The 18,021-nt window shown below is 38.5% G+C and overlaps 3 protein-coding genes across 3 annotated transcripts; 1 reads left to right on the plus strand and 2 right to left on the minus strand.

The window, feature by feature from the left end:
• Nucleotides 1–859: 859 nt before the first annotated feature.
• Nucleotides 860–7,559, plus strand: tmem234 (transmembrane protein 234). The gene is made up of 5 exons (XM_083924504.1): nt 860–935; nt 3,032–3,183; nt 3,297–3,363; nt 5,364–5,456; nt 5,780–7,559. The coding sequence occupies exons 1-5, from the start codon at nt 923–925 to the stop codon at nt 5,887–5,889; spliced, it is 435 nt and encodes a 144-aa protein (XP_083780630.1). The 5' UTR covers nt 860–922; the 3' UTR covers nt 5,890–7,559.
• A 479-nt stretch (nt 7,560–8,038) lies between these two features.
• On the minus strand, nt 8,039–13,672 carry dcdc2b (doublecortin domain containing 2B; the record flags this gene model as incomplete). Its single annotated transcript, XM_083924577.1, has 14 exons — nt 8,039–8,101; nt 8,212–8,289; nt 8,378–8,455; nt 8,562–8,627; nt 8,951–9,019; nt 9,142–9,251; nt 9,563–9,725; nt 9,893–9,958; nt 10,106–10,145; nt 10,319–10,453; nt 10,531–10,662; nt 11,465–11,535; nt 13,200–13,251; nt 13,389–13,672. The coding sequence occupies 14 exons, from the start codon at nt 13,670–13,672 to the stop codon at nt 8,039–8,041; spliced, it is 1,407 nt and encodes a 468-aa protein (XP_083780703.1).
• A 1,071-nt stretch (nt 13,673–14,743) lies between these two features.
• iqcc (IQ motif containing C) lies at nt 14,744–17,949 on the minus strand. Its single transcript, XM_083923993.1, has 5 exons — nt 17,867–17,949; nt 17,510–17,653; nt 16,234–16,549; nt 15,427–15,548; nt 14,744–14,854 (listed from the first exon to the last, which is right to left on the minus strand). Exons 1-5 carry the CDS (start codon nt 17,906–17,908, stop codon nt 14,819–14,821), a joined length of 660 nt encoding a protein of 219 aa, XP_083780119.1. The 5' UTR covers nt 17,909–17,949; the 3' UTR covers nt 14,744–14,818.
• Between the last annotated feature and the right edge of the window lie 72 nt (nt 17,950–18,021).

Genomic DNA, 18,021 nt, shown 5'->3' on the forward strand with positions numbered 1-18,021 from the left:
TAAAGAGGACCATATATGTTCATGAGTAGATTTAGGATTATGATAAACTTCAGAGAAGATAAAGACAGTATGAAAGAGGCTAACTCATGGATACCGGTAGGTTTGAAGACCTTTTTTGATACTGCAGATTTATTTTGATTTACCAACAATATTCTTTACTAAATGTGGTTATCATTCTGTCTTTATGTTTTGATCACAGATTCTCACATATTAGATATTGTTTCAAAAATCTATATATTGTCATTGTATTTTTTTGTACCTTGTATAACAATGAAGAGACCATAGAGACATTTTGTTAGACATCCGGGCGTCAGCCTAACACGCCGATGTGAATCCTTTTTAGTTTGAAGCCAAAGGATTTTGCACTTTATTTCCGTTGCTCCTTGTATTTGTATTGTTTGTGGTTCTTTAAATTAAATGTTATAAAAAATAATAGTATTTCTAATTTTGGCTGATATTTTTTTGTTACAATGAAGTGTTGTTTGTGTAGAGGACAAAGTGAATGAAAGAGGGAAGTATAAAATCACAGGAAACCGCAATGGCTGAGAGTGAAAAGAAAAGAGAAAGTGAATAATGCATGATCCGAAATATGCAGTTGTTGGTGTTTGTTATTGCGCCCTCAGCTGGTACCTCTTGGTACCACAGCATTGAGAACCCCTCAAAGCTGCATTCAACATATGGATGTGTAACAAGAACAAGAGTCAAGATGACAAGAGATGCAAAAACGTTGCAGTTAACGAAAGAGACCGTCGTCATAAAACCGTTCGATACTTAATTTAATTCATTTAAAAGTCCTGAGATCATCCTAATGAATAATTAGGTTTTAAACTATTTCTTAATCTGGCCATTTAAGTAATGTTCACTAACAACGGAGCTGAAGAACAGTCTTGAACGCGTCTTGACAGTGACTGTTTACATCACGATGGTGACCGTTGGTGAGTGGCTAACGCTAATTTACTCTCTCAAATTATTTTATTTACCAAGTGTTTTTGTAGTTTGAAGCCGAATGTATATTTCTAAGTATCCGCTTCCTGTTCAGCATGAATAACACAGAACGAACCCAAACATAGGTAAAATCTTAGAGCTAATGCTAAGGAAGTAAGCTAGCTAGTTAGTTGGTCACTGCACTATTCTACTGTTTTTATTGGTTTGGTCATTGTTAAACGCTGTGGAGGACTAAATGTGACTTAAGTCTCATTTCAATTCAGTCATTTCAATTCAATTCAATTCAATTCAATTGTATTCATAGTGTCAAATCATAACAGAAGTTATCTCAGGACACTTTACAGACTAGGTATAGACCACACTCTATGACTTATTTATGATTTACATAGACCCAACAATTCCCCCGTAGAGTACGGTGGCAACGAAAACCTTCCCTATAACAGGCAGGAACGTCAGACAGACCCAGCTCTATGGAGGACGGACATCTGTCTTGACCGGTTGGGGAGGAAGAAAAGGAGAGAGAAAGAGAGAAAAGATGGACAGAGAGAGACAGACAGACACACTTCCGGTAACTATAATAATATCTATAGTAATGTGAATATGACTCACATGTTATGGCAGTTAATATAGCAGAATAGTAGAAACAAGCACAGCTAAGGTTATAGATTATAATAGCAGCAGGAAGCATCATGCAGGACCACGGCAGCAGGCACCACCACGATCAGCAGAGACCTGCGAGACGACAAAGCACAAACAACTCCGGGAAAGACTCGAAGAAGATTTGCTGGAAATTTCAAACACTAACAATAAATACCCATTTTAAACCAATTCACTACAAGTGGATAATGAGTATATATATATATATATGTAACACAAACTCCTCTTAATAAATTCAACTCCAATAACTCCAATGACACCGGCTACAAGTGTGGTAGAGAGGGCACACTAACTTTTTTTAAACTTTATTTATCATCAGTATGAACAATCGAAAAAGGCACAAAGAAACACTCCAGGGACAAACATTATCAAAACATTTATTTAAATAATATAAGAAATATAAAATTGACAAAATACTAAGTAAATATATAAAATAAATGAACAGGTCTAATAAAGGAAATACATTATAAAAAGGAAATTAAAATAAATAAATACATACATAGGGCAAGTTATAATGGCAGAGAAGTTCACTGAATGTACAATTCAATAGCTGATAAACATTACATTTAAAAATAATGGGAATGAAGGGTTGCCTTGGACATTGTGGCTGTATGTAAATGGGATTTACCTAGAGTTTGAAAATAATAATTATGTTAAATATTATTGTGAGAGAAGGTGCCAAAAATAATAAGAAATAAGCCTAACTGTAGTTTTGAGGGCACACTATACCATTGCCCACTGATTCAGGATTTAGGCATTAAACTAATATTAGACCCCAAACTATGTATTTTTGGTATTTTTCCGTTAAACCATAACCTTAGCAAGGCAAATAAATCTATGATTATTTTTTGCATGCTACAAGCCAAATACACTAGAGCCAAATCATGAAAACCCACTACTAAACCAAGTGTTTGGCTTGCACGACTATCAGATTCGCTGGCACCCGAAAAACTCACCTTCACGTTAAAGGGTAAATTTCCGTACAACCAGCACTGCTCCCAGTAGACGACACACACCCAAACAACAACAACAACAACAACAATAATAATAATAGTAATAATAATAATAATAATAATGACAACAATAACGACAACAATAACTGCACTATAATGTTCACCAACTAAATTCTATATGAATAAATGTATGAATAAAATAATAAACTGTTTCTTTACATTTATTTCTACATTCTTTACCCACATTTATTTACTTCTGTATTTCTGTGTCATACGTTAATGAAATGGGAGATCCAATTTATTCATTTATTTATTAATTCCTTTATTTCAGCATTTATTTATGTATTTATTTATACATCTATTTTTTTTATCGAGACTTAAGTCATGTTTAGCCCTCCATAAAACACAAGTTGTTTAACAATACTCGTAAGTTAGCATATTTTAGGGTGACTGCATGTGATTGTCCTATGTTGCAGTGGAGCTGTTGGGTCTCTTGCTGGTGTCAGTGCTGTGGGGCTGCACCAATCCTTTCTTGAAGAGAGGAGCAGAGGGGATAGAAAGTGTCCAACACAACAACAAAGTGTCACAGCTTCTGGCTGAGGTCAAGTTTCTTTTCCTAAACCTCAAGGTAAAAATCCTGAGATCCGTTCTTTGTTTTTCGCCAGTGTACATGTTTGAAATTATCACTTTTTTCGTTACAGTTAAGTGTAATTACACCTTCTTCCTTGTGTTGCTTCACAGTACCTGATCCCATTTCTACTGAACCAGAGTGGCTCATTGGTCTACTATTATACACTTTCCACCACAGGTGAGACACATGGTTCATATCTAACACCGGCACTGTCTTGTGGTACCTCTCTCTCTCTTTCTATAGGGGAGAATTACCTTTTCATTGCTGATATTTTAACCTGTTATATCATGAAAAGCACAGGTGTGGCTTATAACATTAATGATAGCTCAGTTGCTCCATTAAGTGTTTCAGTAAATCATCTCAGCAAGATAGCATGCGCATTACCAGAGGCCTGGATACGGCTAATGCAGCCATCATTGATGACATTAATTACACTGGTGCTTTTCCTGCTAACAAAATGTCTGCTGTGACAAAGCTTTTTTCACTCTGCCCATATGCTCAGGTGTATTCCTTGCTTGCCCACCCAGAAGTCCACTGATTGTACTATATTAATGTTTTTAGAGAGTGGCAGCTCTTTTCAGCTCAGTTTATAAACAATTACTAAAATGTTACCTCTGTGTACAATTATACATAACTTTCCAAATGTGTCATCATTAATCATCATTGTGGGGGGAAAGTCAGGGAGAACCATTCTGCACCACGTCTCATTTAGGCCTCTTTCAAAGTAGACATGATTAATCATAGGAGAAAAGTACAGGTGTTACTAATAGCATTAACAATGGCTCTGTTTTGAGTGTCCCAGTAAACCATGACTGTGTCACGGTGAGTCAGCATGCACAATGCAAATACCTGAAAGTGAAGCAGCTGAATGGACCTCAGCCAGCATTGACTTCATTATTTACACCTGTTTCCTGCTAGTCTTCTGTGGAAAATAACTATGGTAGAATTGAACTGTTCAGACTTAAGCCCTATTCTGACGGGATTAGTTTAATATGGGGACGTGGGGTAAGGTCATTTTTACCACAGGTTGTAGTCCTGTCCGAATGTGCCACATCAGTAAAAAAACATTTTCACCTTCTGTAAAACAGCTCAGAAAAAGTACCCTCGGGTAAAACTAGTACCATCGGAATACGACCATATATAAACATATGTATGGTGATATACCGTCATATCCACTCAGTGCGTAGTATCCACATATTTTTGAGCATGGAGGCACACGAAAAAGCACTCTGATCACTCTTTTTAGATAACCAGTTCTGTCCTTTAGTTTTGTGTTTACTTAATTTTGCGATATAAAGAAAGCTACGTAGCACGTACATGGCAACAGGGATGTGACGTAGTGCGTAAATTGAATAACCCCTCCCACCTCTGGTAGGATACAGGGATTTCTTAATCTCGTGCGAATTGGCCATTTATATTACAGATGCCATGAGGTAAGACTATTTTACCCCACGTCAACACATTAAACTAGTTCTGTCTGAATAGGGCTTTAAACTGTGTTTTTACCACACGTTGTTTGACGGCAAAATGTTATCTAGTTAAGACTCTTCTTAGAAGATTTAGGTATGTACATTTCTTAAAAGATCAAATATTCCAGTTTAAATTACTTAGTTCATAATTCCCTAGAGCCCAAGTTGATATTGTGAAATTGCTTTTTCAGTCCAACCATTAAAATAAATCCCAAAGATTTTCAATTTACTACAAATGAAGACCAGAAAAAAAGCAAATCCTCCTTAAAAAGTAATTTAAACTATTACTTGATTATCAAAATAGTAATCTCACATAGCCAGACTTATCTGCACAAACACAATCTTCGGCTAAGCCCCGGATGCAGAAACAGTGTCAGCTTTATTTCAGCACTGTATAACTGGTAAGCCAGACTATCAAAATGCAACTGTTGATTGTCTAATCACACAGTTGTTTAAGCTCTAAACTGACCCGACACCACATTATAAGAAATGATCCTGCTTGTGGGAATATGTGCAGCTTTCACTGTTTACTGTATGCACTAACACATTTCTTGTATAATATTAGACAAAGAATACATATCCATTTACAAACATGGGCCTCATTGGAACTAATGGCTCTGGTCCACATTGGAAACTCCTCTGAGATTTTCATTATCTGAAGGTTTGTTCATTTGGCAGCACGGTATTATATCCACTTCTCTTCTCCAGAGTTATCGCTTGCGGTTCCTGTGGCCAACTCTCTCACCTTCCTTTGCACTCTGCTCACTGGCAAGTTATTGGGTGAAGAGTTTGGAGGCAAACGTAAGTGACTCATTTCCATGCACTAGCTAGCTTTTCAGTGTCAGGGCATTCACACAGCAAGTGATGCCCACAAGGACAAATTGGGATGCTTGAAGCTTTAGGATCAAACATTTCGCTGAAATATTATAGAAACAAGGTACAAGTAAATTTTGCATTACTTGACTGGCATTACAAGACCTCATTAAGCAGTTAACTCCCTCCTGTGACTTTCTCCTCTCCTTGAAAAATACTGGTTGTGTTCTGCCTTTTAACATGCTTTTTTTTTTTCACTTTCATTTTTTTTTATATCCTCCCCCGCACTTCGCACTCCTCACTCTCTGCAGAGGCTCTCGCGGGAATGTTCCTCACCATGGCTGGCATCACTCTGTGTGTTGTAAGCTCCATTGATGACACAGACGCTGTGAAGCAGAATATGACCCCGGCTGCACACTAACAGAGATGAGGATTAAAGCTAATTCTCCTATACCTTCAAGTGATTCCTTAGCAGGGGAGCAAAAAGACGGCCAAAGCAGAGTTGGAGCGGGACTAGAGGGGGCAATTTAGATGCAGACAGCATCTCCTTAGAGCAAAGGTCCTGGTGGGAGAATTGTGCCTAAAGAACTCTGTGTGAGTTTAAAAAGACCTGTCCAGAAACTCTTACACTAAGTTGAAGGCAAAGTGGGTTCATGTAGAGTTCACCTCTAGGCTAGACTAGATTTACGGTGCTTCCATAGAAGTAAGTGATTGTTAACTTTTTCTTATAAACACTCTGCTGCTCCACCATATGGCTGGCTTTTGCATCAATGCTATAGAGACCACATACAAATAAGGCTGGGGTTTGAAATGAACCAATTAGATCTAACCTTCTGGTTTAACGGGGTCATTTTACTGCGGCTGCCTTCTGTCCGCTGTGGTGTGTGTTTGAGGAAGAGAAGGACACAGGGACAGACAGCTTCATAATAAAGCTGTTTTTTTTTTACTTATTTCCCCTGCTGCCTTATATACATGATGTATTAAATATGTTATTTAGTTCTTTGTGAAAGAAGATTAAAGGGGACATATTATTATTACATGTTATTTGAAGGTTGACATCTTCAGTACAAACATATTGAGCTAAACAATACATCCTGCTCTAGATCCATGTGTAACTCTGATGACCCTATCAAAATATAATTTCTATTAAATTAAATTTAAAAAAAAATGTATCTTAAAGGGGACATATACATATGGTCGGGTCCATATTTTGTATGTTGGTTTATACTATAACCTGTTTACATGCTTTAAAAGATACATTATTTGTTTCTGAATATACCTGTATTCACCTTCTGTCTGAAAAACTCACCCTCCTGAAAAACCTAGTCCGCTCTGTTTGGTCAAATGACTGCAATGACACTGTAGCAGCACTTTCTCCATATATGTATAAATTTAAAAAATAGTATAGTTGTGACATCACAACCTTACACAAGTCCTGACGGCTCATTCAAAAGCAGTTTCTCTGGATTGAGTGTTTTGATACTTTCACAATATTTACACAGCACCTCAACCTGCTTAATAATAAAAACAATTTTTAATATATCTGTGAGACTTGTTAAATAGTGAGTTACCTTGTTGTATGCTCCTTAAACATGTCTGAAAAGTCGTTGCAGAGTTCAGAAATAACAGTAATGTAGATAGTAATGTATATTTTTAATGACAGTACAGTATTTAATTGATACAAAACCCTGTACAGATGACTTTGTTATTGTTGCATCTATCCACTTTTATGATGTGGCTTATATTGTATTTATAAATTGTTGGCAAAACATGACTCGTCACTGATTTCTGAAAATCAAAAACACATTTAGGCTTGAAATGTCCCAAAAATATTGTTTCTTATGTACCTATTGTATATGGAATAGATTGCATCATTGAACATCGAAACAATATCTGCATCAGAATGAACACTTTGGGAAGCCTATAATAAAAATGTTTTAAAAAGTGTTGTATTGACTTACCATGGATTATTGTGTATTGTACTAGATAGAGTTGATCTGATACAGAAATGCTTCTGATAATGCCTAAAAAATCATATGGGTTTCGGCGCACTGATCCGATACCATAAGATTTAGCCCAGGGAAAAAAATCTACTTAAAAGTAGTTTATTTTATTTTTCATTTATGGCGTACTATCAAACTAGATTCTAATGAAGTTCTATGGCATTCAACCTGACCAAACCCAACAAAAGCAAAAATCACATCCATGCATTGTTGTCAGTATAAAGCTGTTAAAATTAATTATTATTTTATATATATATATAAAAAAATGATAAAGCACTGGTATCGGATCAGTACTCGGTGTCGGCCGATATGCAAGTTTAGGTATTGGATTCAGTATCAGGAGTAAAGAAAATATCAGAACAGCTCTAGTGTTAGAGCTTATGATATTGTGTCAATCTCCTGCAGTGAACTTGCTTCATGAACAAATGAATATTGTTTGGCTCATCATGACAGGTTAAGTACGACCATTTTAATCAAACATTCATTCAGATCACTGTAGAAGCAGTCGCTGGGTCATCTGCTCTCACGATGATGTGACCTCACTGATGAATCTTCCGTGCTCGTCATTCACCAGTCCTCCGTATGGTGGTTCTGATCTACTGTATTTGATGGGGTGTCCTGTGTTCTCTCCTGGTAGAGCAAATTGTAACAACAGAGTAAAAGAAAAATTAATCAAGCACACATTTTCGTTGAGCCTGGTTACGGTGAGCTGTCGCGTGCTGTGAGGTGGGTAAACTTGCCTTTTCTTCCCTGGTCTGTCCCTGAGAGGTGGGTGACGAGGGCCTTGGCTTTGAAGATGTCTTCTTCAGCTCAGGCTTCTTTTTTAACGAGAGAGAGAGACACACTGACTTAATGTTTGTGTGCATGTACTGCTGAATGTAAGCTGTTGGTAGTGTGTGTTTGTACCAGTATTTCAGCAGCAGACTCCTCATTCCTGGCAGAATTTTCTGTCTGTGTCACATCATCTTGTTCAGACGACAGAGGCTGGTTACAGGATAAAAATATAAATAAATAAAAAATGAACCTATGCATTATAGGACACATACTATGATTATATAAATGTAACCACCCACTCATATATTTAATGTACCTGCTTTCCATTGTGTTTGTGTTCTCTCCCATTGTGCTGCTCACTCTCTATGATTTGATTATGTACCTTGAGAAAAACAATGATTTATTTGTTTTTTCCCGCCCACATGCAGAATAAAGTATCATATTTAATATTTTAACGGTCAACTGCATTGACTACAATCTAGAAGCGGCACCATAATGCATGAATACATAAATTAACTTCTCATCATGTATCCATCTTTAGTCTAAATTTCACCCTCAATTCCCATCTACAATGCATAATTATTTTCCTACATTGTACTTGAGAGTGAATGTACATAATAGACAGTGAATTTATTGGATTTTACCCATTTTTTCCACCTGGATAAGAATTCACAGGGAACATGAAGGAAATAGCTTTAGGCCTACCGGCTGTGGGTTCTGCAGAGGATCATTCTGGCTGCTTTGTTCCTCGTCCTCCACTATTTCTGCAACTCTCTTTAGATTGAGAATGAGAAACGGATTTAGATTTACCTCTGCTAGAAACACATATTTTCAGCAATTTATTGGCCGCATCATGTAGTTATTACAAGGCTGAAAGGACACTGGATGAAGCTAACCTGGTCAATGGGAAGCTCTATAGCTGTGTTTTCATCCTCGTGCACCTCTTCAGCCCCACGTAACTCCTCTCTTCTCTTCCGTGCTGCTCTTTTAAACACGCTGGGCTGGACTGTAATAGACAGAAATCAAAATGCTGTTGCTATAATGATTAAAGGTCCCATATTATGCAAATGTTTACCTATATATACACATTATAGGATTGTTGTGACATCACAGCCGTACAGAAGTCCTTACGACTCATTTAAAGACAAAGTTTCTGAATAGCGGCTGTTTGCATCTCTCTATGGATGGAGCGTTTTGATACTTTCACAGTATTTACATGGGACCTCAACCGGCTTTATATTCAAAGAGGCATGTCAATCTCACTTTATACAATATGGAACTTTTAAAATGATATGTATGTAAGTTAGGGATGCTAACCAGATCCATTGCTGAGCGGCGGTCTTGGGTGTCCTCTGTTGTTGCGGATCTTGACCGGCCTGGCGAAGAAGGTCTCATCCGCTCCCTCTCTCCTGCTCCTCTGCTGTGCGGCTGGTGGAGCTGCAGCTTCATCTCCCGTTGACTTCACCCTTCGACCATCTGACTTAAATTTGTTGGATGCAACTGAATAAATATTCTTTCATTTCTAGGCAAAGGATATCATCCGTGCTGTTTGTCTCACTGGTGTATTGAATGTGTTCCAAACAGATTAACAGTCCATATATAGCTCTTGTGGTGTGAATATAAGACAGCAGAGGATTGTTGTTTTACCTCTGGGGAGTCGAGGAGAGCTGAGTCACTGTACTGGTCTTCTGGGCCACTTCCTGCTTTCCTGTTCTAAGAGAAACACAAAACACATACAGCACATTGTCACTCACACCTGATATGTTGCAAAATAACTGTAGGCTCCAGAGTAACAATTCTAAGACTGTATGTTAAGACATGATAGTAAGGTGAATAAATCACACTATTAAATGAATTTACCTCATTTCTCCTTAACAGCCTTCTCTTTCCTGGGTAATATCTACAAAATAAAAAAATAAAAAACACTGCCATGTGAAAAGATAAAATTGCACAGTACTGTTTTGTTCATGCCCCCTCCTGTCTGACAGTCATTATTTTATTTCAGAGAGCAGAACAGCCAGCACAAATGTACATAAACACTAATCTTAACACTCACTCCTTGCATAACAATACCTCTCTGTAGCTTTTGAAACCAACAGCTCCACATATGGAAGTTTCTTGAACCTCTCGGTTCCCACGGCAACATAGCAGTGGCCAGTCTTCAGCTCCACAGCTGAGGACACAGTTGTTCCTTCCAAAGAGCACAACCTGATAAAGCACAGGGGTTAGGGGGAGATGTTTTCTGTGTATGTGTATGAGTATTTGTATCCGTCAGTGTCACAGACCTGCGCACAGCTCCGGTTCGTAAGCTGACCTTCTCTGTGACCAGGCTCAGGATTTGCTCCAGGTCCTGTCGCATGCTTCGAGGAATGATAAACCGGAACGGTGGACACAGGAAGTCTCCATTACGGAAAACGCTGAAAAGAAACAATAATTTAGCATTTCAATTTTTTTCTATTTTTAAATGATACTTAATCTTTCCCAGTCTTCTCATACAAAAGTCTCTCCTTTGGTTTCCCTGGGCAAGAAAAAAACATTGATCAGATGTTGTGGCGCTAGATGAAAAGTCTGAGATTCACCGAAGTTATGACAATTCATCCTGAGGGGAACATGAATGTGTGTGCAAAACGTCCAAACAATACATCCAATACATCCAATAGTAGTCGAGACATTTCATCCAAAATAACAAATGTGAACTTCATGGTGAACACTGGAGTAAATGTTAGGAGATCAAGTCATGAGGATTCATCCTACAGACAAGTATGTTGAGATGTTTCACAGGGTGTGTGAAAGCTTTGAACCTGCTGGTGCTGCAACAGGAAAAGTCAGGGGATCACCAAAGTAAACAGGATTCAACCTCTGAAGACCTTGAATGCCAAAATGTCCTCTCAACAGTCCAGTTGGGATACTTCGAATCTGGACTGTTCATTCGTCTGACTGATCCACTGAAATTGCCATAAATAGAGCCGTGCAGCTAGCATGGCTAAAGGGGGAAATTAGTACTAAAAACACAGTCAATTTGGAAGACCCATTTCCTTAAAACAAAGTCATTATAGATACTGTCTAAACGTGCTAAGAATAATTGTGTATGTATGTGTGTGTGTGTGTGTGTGTGTGTGTGTGTGTGTGTGTGTGTGTGTGTGTGTGTGTGTGTGTGTGTGTGTGTGTGTGTGTGTGTGTGTGTGTGTGTGTGTGTGTGTGTGTGTTTGTCCAACTCACTGTATAATGCAAGGTACAGGTATAAACTTCCTCCATTTGGCTGAAACGTTTGGCCTCTGGATTACTTTGGCCTGCTGAAGACAATCAGAAAATCAGATCCATGATACTGCAAAATCATAATGTTATAATGTTGTCATTTTCACAGCTATATTGAACTTCAGTTGTACGTAATCCATCTCCTGCACATCAACAACACTGCACATCCATCACAGACAAATCAGTTATTCTAAGTGTGTAATAATGACCGAATAACTATTCCGCTCATGCCAGCTTGAGTGCTGCAGCCAAGGAAACAAACGTATCTCCGAGACTTCTTCAATGGCACATTCACAGTCTGATCTGAGGGCTCCTCTCAAAGCCCATTTCGTCCGCATATCAATGAAATCTAGAGCCGATATCCGTGTCTGCCTCTGATAATGTAAGTGGACTGGATCAATCAACTCAGAACAAACCAGACATTGATAATCTTCCCTTATCATTTTTTTTCTTTGAAGTGGCTGATGTTTAATGCATTTACAGTGTTTCTGAGCAGAGAAGGAGGCGTGAATGGCCAATAGGCTTGTTCAGACCTGCACATAGCCCTGAAAACACTGCATGGAAGCATAACTCTTTGTTTCACCAGCGGGATCAAACACAACTCACACACAGGCACACTTCCTGCATTGTTTCACAGCAACCACAGCACAGGCATGTAAGACTTTAAAATCAAGGAACTCTGCTTTCCAAATGGCAAGCACCCAAGGCACACACGATTACTCTCCGCTCCTTTTATGTTTTTCAGACAAGTAACACCGATGGCTTTAAACTCTACGTCTGAAAAACCAAGTGGCCATCCCTGCCAGCTGGTGAGAATACAAAGCAAGCTCTTGTCAGTATGAGTGGCTTTGTGTGTGTTCAAAGTAAATTTTGCGTAAATGTGAAGAGAGCTTTTACCTCCATAGTACTACCACAATCCTCATCACTGTGCCCTTCAAACAAGCTTAAGGGAAAAAGTGCATATATGCTCTTTATGTATATACATATATATACATACATATATGTATATATGTATGTATATATATATATATATATATATGTATATATATATGTATATATACACACATGCACACACTACATATACAGTTTTTGAATGTTGAATGAAAAAAGTATATTATACTATTTTATGTATTTTATATATTATCTGACTTTTCATATTGACAGATATTTTGTTTTTCTTTTTTCACTGTCATATATTTTATTATATATTCATTTTTAAGTTTTTATTTAAAGGGCCCTCCCAGCAAAAGTATTTCAGGTGATTTTACTTGTATAACCGGAGTGATAATAAACATCTTGAATCTTGATCTCTGACGATGTTCAGCTGTAATTACTCAATCTAATGTCACACTAGATCCTTTCAAAGGGCGCCCTGCAAGGCCTGAGTGACTGGTCAATGGACAGCACAATCGTTAGCCCCATTGTTTCCGGTAATTTACATGACAACCCAGTGACATCAATGGGACTGTAAACGCAAAGGGTGACCCTAATCTAACGCTAACATAACAATGTGTCACATTTATAGGCAAATATGAGCTAGTCGTAAGGGAAAACCCTACAGTCATTTTCACATTTGATTTGGCAGGAGTAGAGTGCATCCTGGTGGTGCATTCCTCCTGGTTAGACTGGGATTAATCAGTGATGGACTGTGCTGCTGCCCTTAAAAGCAAGCCTTCCATGTGACAAAATAAAAGCCTACCTTGGTTTCTTCATGGGCAGCTGGCTGCTTTTTCATTCTTGCATTCAGGTAACTATATGATAAAGAAGAATCTTAGAACAACACTTCATCTCTTTGCCAAACAACCAAAAGTATGTTTAAAAAACATTCTAAATGCATTTACATGAAAATTATCCCTAATATCAGCACAGTAAAGGTTTTTGTACTCACTCCAGTTTCTTGAATCTTTCAAAGCCAGCAGCAACATACTGGGCTCCTGTCTGAAGATCCTGGAGGTCTGCAATCCTGTGGCCCTGTCGGGGGGTGTACAGAGTCCTGACAGCAAGAGGAGCACCGATGCTCTGGGTCACCTCAGTCAGAAAGGCTTCCATGGTGGCAACCTGTCGCTGGTTGACCACGAACCTCCGTCCACTGTAGAAGGGGTCTCCATTCCTATACACCACCACACTCTTCACTGGAGGCAGGAGAGTTGTGGCTACACTGCTGGCAGCCATCTCTGAATGTTCACAGACACACATTAAATGAGTAGAGTTGCATTTGCTGACCATCTTCATACACCAGATACATCCACACACACCACATTCCTTGGTCACACATTCATAGAAACCTATATAACCTGATATACTCACGCTATTAGCTACTGAACACACTGTTCAGTCACTCACAAACCTGGTGGAAGAGGACGCGGGGAAATCGTAGATTTGGAGGCAAAGGTGAAAATCAGTCCCTTGTGTTGTTGTGATCGGTCTGGACTCCCACTCACCACGTTCTGCTCTCTCTACCCCCCTAACACACGCACATTCACACACTACTCTACTGACGGCGGTGAGTATTTCCTGGTTGCTATGGTAGCGTGGCCAGCAATGACTGGCTTTGTGGGCCAAACCATCGGCAGAAACCACAACAAAAGAGACAGAGGAGAGAGTGGGTGGGTCGATGTGTTGTAAGCTAAATCAATAAGATAAACTCTACACCCAGTGCATCCCCCCCCCCCCCCCCCAAATATATTGTGCATATTAGCATTACCAAGCAAGTGCAAGAACCAGCAGGTGATAAAACTATTAGTGAAATTTGTTAAGTAACATTTTAAACAGGACCAAGACTTAAAAAATACAATTTGAGGTTCAGGACAGGACAATGCCCTATTTACTTACTTCTTCCTGAGGGTGCTCATGTCAGGAATACCAAAAGACATGTGAATATGTAGGAGGAACCTCTCGTGATGAGGGAGAGCTCATTCATGATTGGAAATTTGAGCTTCTGAGTCACAATACAAACTTGTTTAGAGCCAAGGACCCTCCTCTGAATTCACCATCTTCCTACACAACCGTAACTACCTCACACGCCCACAATTTATGTTGTGATACCAATATCAGCCAGACCATCGAAGTGGCCAAAACAGCAGAAAGAACATTTTTTTTTGGAAAAATACAATTTATTCATTTTTTACATTAGCAAATAATACACACTGTACAGGTTTCACCAAATGTGATAAATATCACTGACAGCTATTTATTGTTATATTTACAGCGTCTTTGTATATGTGTAAAAATAATATCTTAAAAGGATAAATCAGTTGACTGAGAGCAATCAGGTCTTCAGTCTTACATTATCAAGTCCAGTTCAGATAATCCCTGCTGTCAGGATACACTCAGCCTATCCTTTAGTGACAAGTACTGTAAAGGAAAAAAAAGAGGGGGAAATAGTCATTAAAAGTTAATTTTCTACCAAGCTATATCTTGGGTGAGCTAACTGCGATGCCTGAGTAAATCCTGCTTTCTCTGAGTCCAGTTGGGGCTCACATTAAGTGTTTTTTTATTATGTATCTTTATGCACATTACTCCACATCCTGGCAGCTTTACTCTACACCCTCTGGTGCCGCATGGTGGGACTACATGGGAACAGTGATGTATGAGGACATTCATTGTGTTAAAAGATAAATTAGGGGACTCAGTCTGTACAATCTGAGTGCACAGGGAGCTGAATATGATACATATGTAATGCACACACAGGTCAATTTGAAGGAAAAGTAATGAATCACTGACATAGCTGACGTTTCCGTGCTGCTTTACAGCTTTCAGGATAATAGGTAGCAATGCTGCAAATATATATGTACAGACACTTACTCTTGAAGTCATTGTACAGACTTATTCATGAGGTCACTAAATAAGTTTCCCTAAATAAATTTCTTACAGCGGGAGACTGTCACAGATGAATAAATGCCAGGTTCTTCCTTCTCCCATCTTACCTTTTTCCTGCTGTCAATGGCCTGTTGGAGCCAGACCAGCTCCATGGTCAGGGTGTTTCTATGGAGACGCAAGGCCTCTTGGGTACAGGGCACCTCCTGAGCCAGGCAGTACTGCCGGGGACCTGAAGGAGGGATGGCAAAGTTAAAATGACTGATAATGCATTTACTCTAGAGGAGACAAATGTGTTTGCAACAGCAAATACAAAACTTGCCTTAATCCTGTAGGTTCTTGCTAATTTTCAAGTGGAAAAACCTCCAAATATGGTGAGATTAATTAACTTGTATGCAATGCTATTGTTCCCAATTAGGCAATTTTCTTGAAGTTTTCAATCTATTTAAGCAAACCGAGGCTTTATGTATTCAGAATCAGAAAAAGAATGAGAAATACTCCCAGGGGGGAAATTGTTTAAAATAATAATAATAACTACATAATCAACTAAATGTACATTGATTACAGTTCTTTCACAACAACATTAGTACTTAAACAATTAATTGATTCATCAATTATTTTATTGCCACAATTTTTGATCATAGTAATTCATCAAGGAAAAATGCAGAAAAATGTGTTTTTCTAGCTCCTCCAAGTTTGCATTCCAGTGTCAATTGATTGTAAATTAAAGATTTTAAAAACAAAACAACAACATTTTTTGAAATTGTATGTACTTAGATAATTGTAAAAGTAAGCGTGTTAAATAAAAGTATAAATAAAATAGTAAATATATATGGAGACACATTAAAAGTAATCGAATTTCTACAACAATAGAATGAAAACTAGGAAACTGCTAATGTCGTATGCACAATTCTCACCTTTGTGAGCGTTACCATGGTTCATGTTCAGCTCCAGACTGCTCCAAACAGTGGTGGAGTCTCCATCTTTCTCACCCACAGTGCTTTCTTTCTGTCCCTCTCCATCCTCACTACAGTTGCTGCTGGGGAAATAGTCCTTAGACAGAGAGGCCCGTCCTTGGGTTTGTGAATCGTCTCTCTCTGCTTCTATCTTCTCCAGCAGGACACGATGATCTCCTCTCGATGTTGTTGATGGGCTCTGGGTACTGACATGGGCATCTCGTCCTGGATTTGAATGTTTGCTGACTGAGCTGCTGTTTCGTAGAAATGGGCCGCCCTGAAGACGCATCGACAAAAGCATTCGAAAAAAACACGGAGAAGGTGATTACTTCACAATCTCTATGGCAAAGGGTTTAAACATTTAATAACTAGACTGGACTGTATTGCATTTATCTGGAACTAAATTCTTCCTCGTCAAAAAGAACATTTCAGATATCCTCAAAATCATTCCTACTTGTACTAATAACGTCACTTTTGCCATTCATGTGTATTGAGCTTTCAATTCTAGATATCCACAATTATCAAATATCCACTTTTAGGGGTGGCCAGTGGTACAGTGGTCAGAGCGGTCGCCCAATGTATAGAGGCTGAAGGTCTTCGAGGCATTGACTGCCGGTTTCGACTCCGACCTGTGGCTCTTTGCTGCATGTCTCCCCCACTATCACCCCATTTCCTGTCTGTCATGTATAAAAAGGCGTGAAGAACTGCCAAAAAAATAATCTGAAATAAAATAGAATGAACTCTAAATCTAGAAGGAACATTCTGAATATCTGTAATGTTACTCTTACTAGCAAAAACTCCCATTTCAGATATCTACAATCCAATTCTCACTGGTCATAAGTTTAATGTTAGATATCTTAAATGAAAAAACATTCCAGATATCCATAATGTAATTTTGACTAGTAAAAATATCATTATGTAAATGTGCAACTGCAATTTTACTAGTAAGAATACAATTACAGATATCAAGAATGTTCATTCTAGATATCTAAAATGTAATTGTGGACACATGAATGGCAAAAGTGCCGTCCTTTGTCCTAGTAAAAATGTCATTGTGGATATGTGAAAGGACAAGTGTGTATAGGAAGAATGTTATTGTGGATATCTCATATCTTTAATTATCATTCAGACTTGAAATAATTCAATTTGACTATGAGAGATGATGTTATGTTTATCTAAAACGTAATTACAGATAAGTATGATTGGTAAGTACACTCTCACAGTGTCAGTTACCCACAGTGTCTGTGAAGTGGGGAGTGGGGATGACCGTCTGCCTCCACTCTACGTGGGTCAGACCTCCATCAATCGCTTTCACGATGTCCTCAAAGTCTTCTCGCGCACGACGGATTTCGTTTCTCACCAAATATCCACGTGCACAGGCCTACAGAAGAAGAAGAAGGTTACTATAGTAACGGTAAAGTATTCCTGAACTGCGCATAACTAACTTACGTCAATGCTAACAACAATAGCTATTAGCAACCGCTTTCCAATGTCGGCAAAAGTAACTAAACAACAACTGATTTGAACAACTGCAGGTACAAAGACGCAATTTGCTTTACGGCTTTAAAGTTGGCTAATTAGAGAACCTAATTACCTGAAAACAGGTGAGTATCCTCTCCCATCTGATTCTGTCCATTGCTATGGTAACGTGACAGCCTTACGTAGAAGAGCGGGAGATGAACTCAAACTTTTGATTTAGTTCCGGTGTCACACTAACAAAGTAAAAGCCTTCTCTTAAATGTAACCACA

The sequence above is a fragment of the Echiichthys vipera genome (assembly GCF_963691815.1).
Source record: "Echiichthys vipera genome assembly, chromosome: 12".
NCBI classification, from domain to species: Eukaryota; Metazoa; Chordata; class Actinopteri; order Perciformes; family Trachinidae; genus Echiichthys; species Echiichthys vipera.

What these genes read in the sequence shown, in the direction of transcription:
- tmem234 (XM_083924504.1), top strand. An exon ending in TTCTTTTCCTAAACCTCAAG is followed by an intron (nt 3,184 to 3,296) that starts GTAAAAATCCTG and finishes GTTGCTTCACAG; the next exon opens with TACCTGATCCCATTTCTACT. An exon ending in TGAAGAGTTTGGAGGCAAAC is followed by an intron (nt 5,457 to 5,779) that starts GTAAGTGACTCA and finishes CACTCTCTGCAG; the next exon opens with AGGCTCTCGCGGGAATGTTC.
- iqcc (XM_083923993.1), bottom strand. Translation starts at nt 17,908, where the DNA reads ATGGACAGAATCAGATGGGAGAGGATACTCACCTGTTTTCAG. An exon ending in CTCCCCACTTCACAGACACT is followed by an intron (nt 16,550 to 17,509) that starts GTGGGTAACTGA and finishes ATGCGTCTTCAG; the next exon opens with GGCGGCCCATTTCTACGAAA. An exon ending in CCATGGTAACGCTCACAAAG is followed by an intron (nt 15,549 to 16,233) that starts GTGAGAATTGTG and finishes TCCCTCCTTCAG; the next exon opens with GTCCCCGGCAGTACTGCCTG.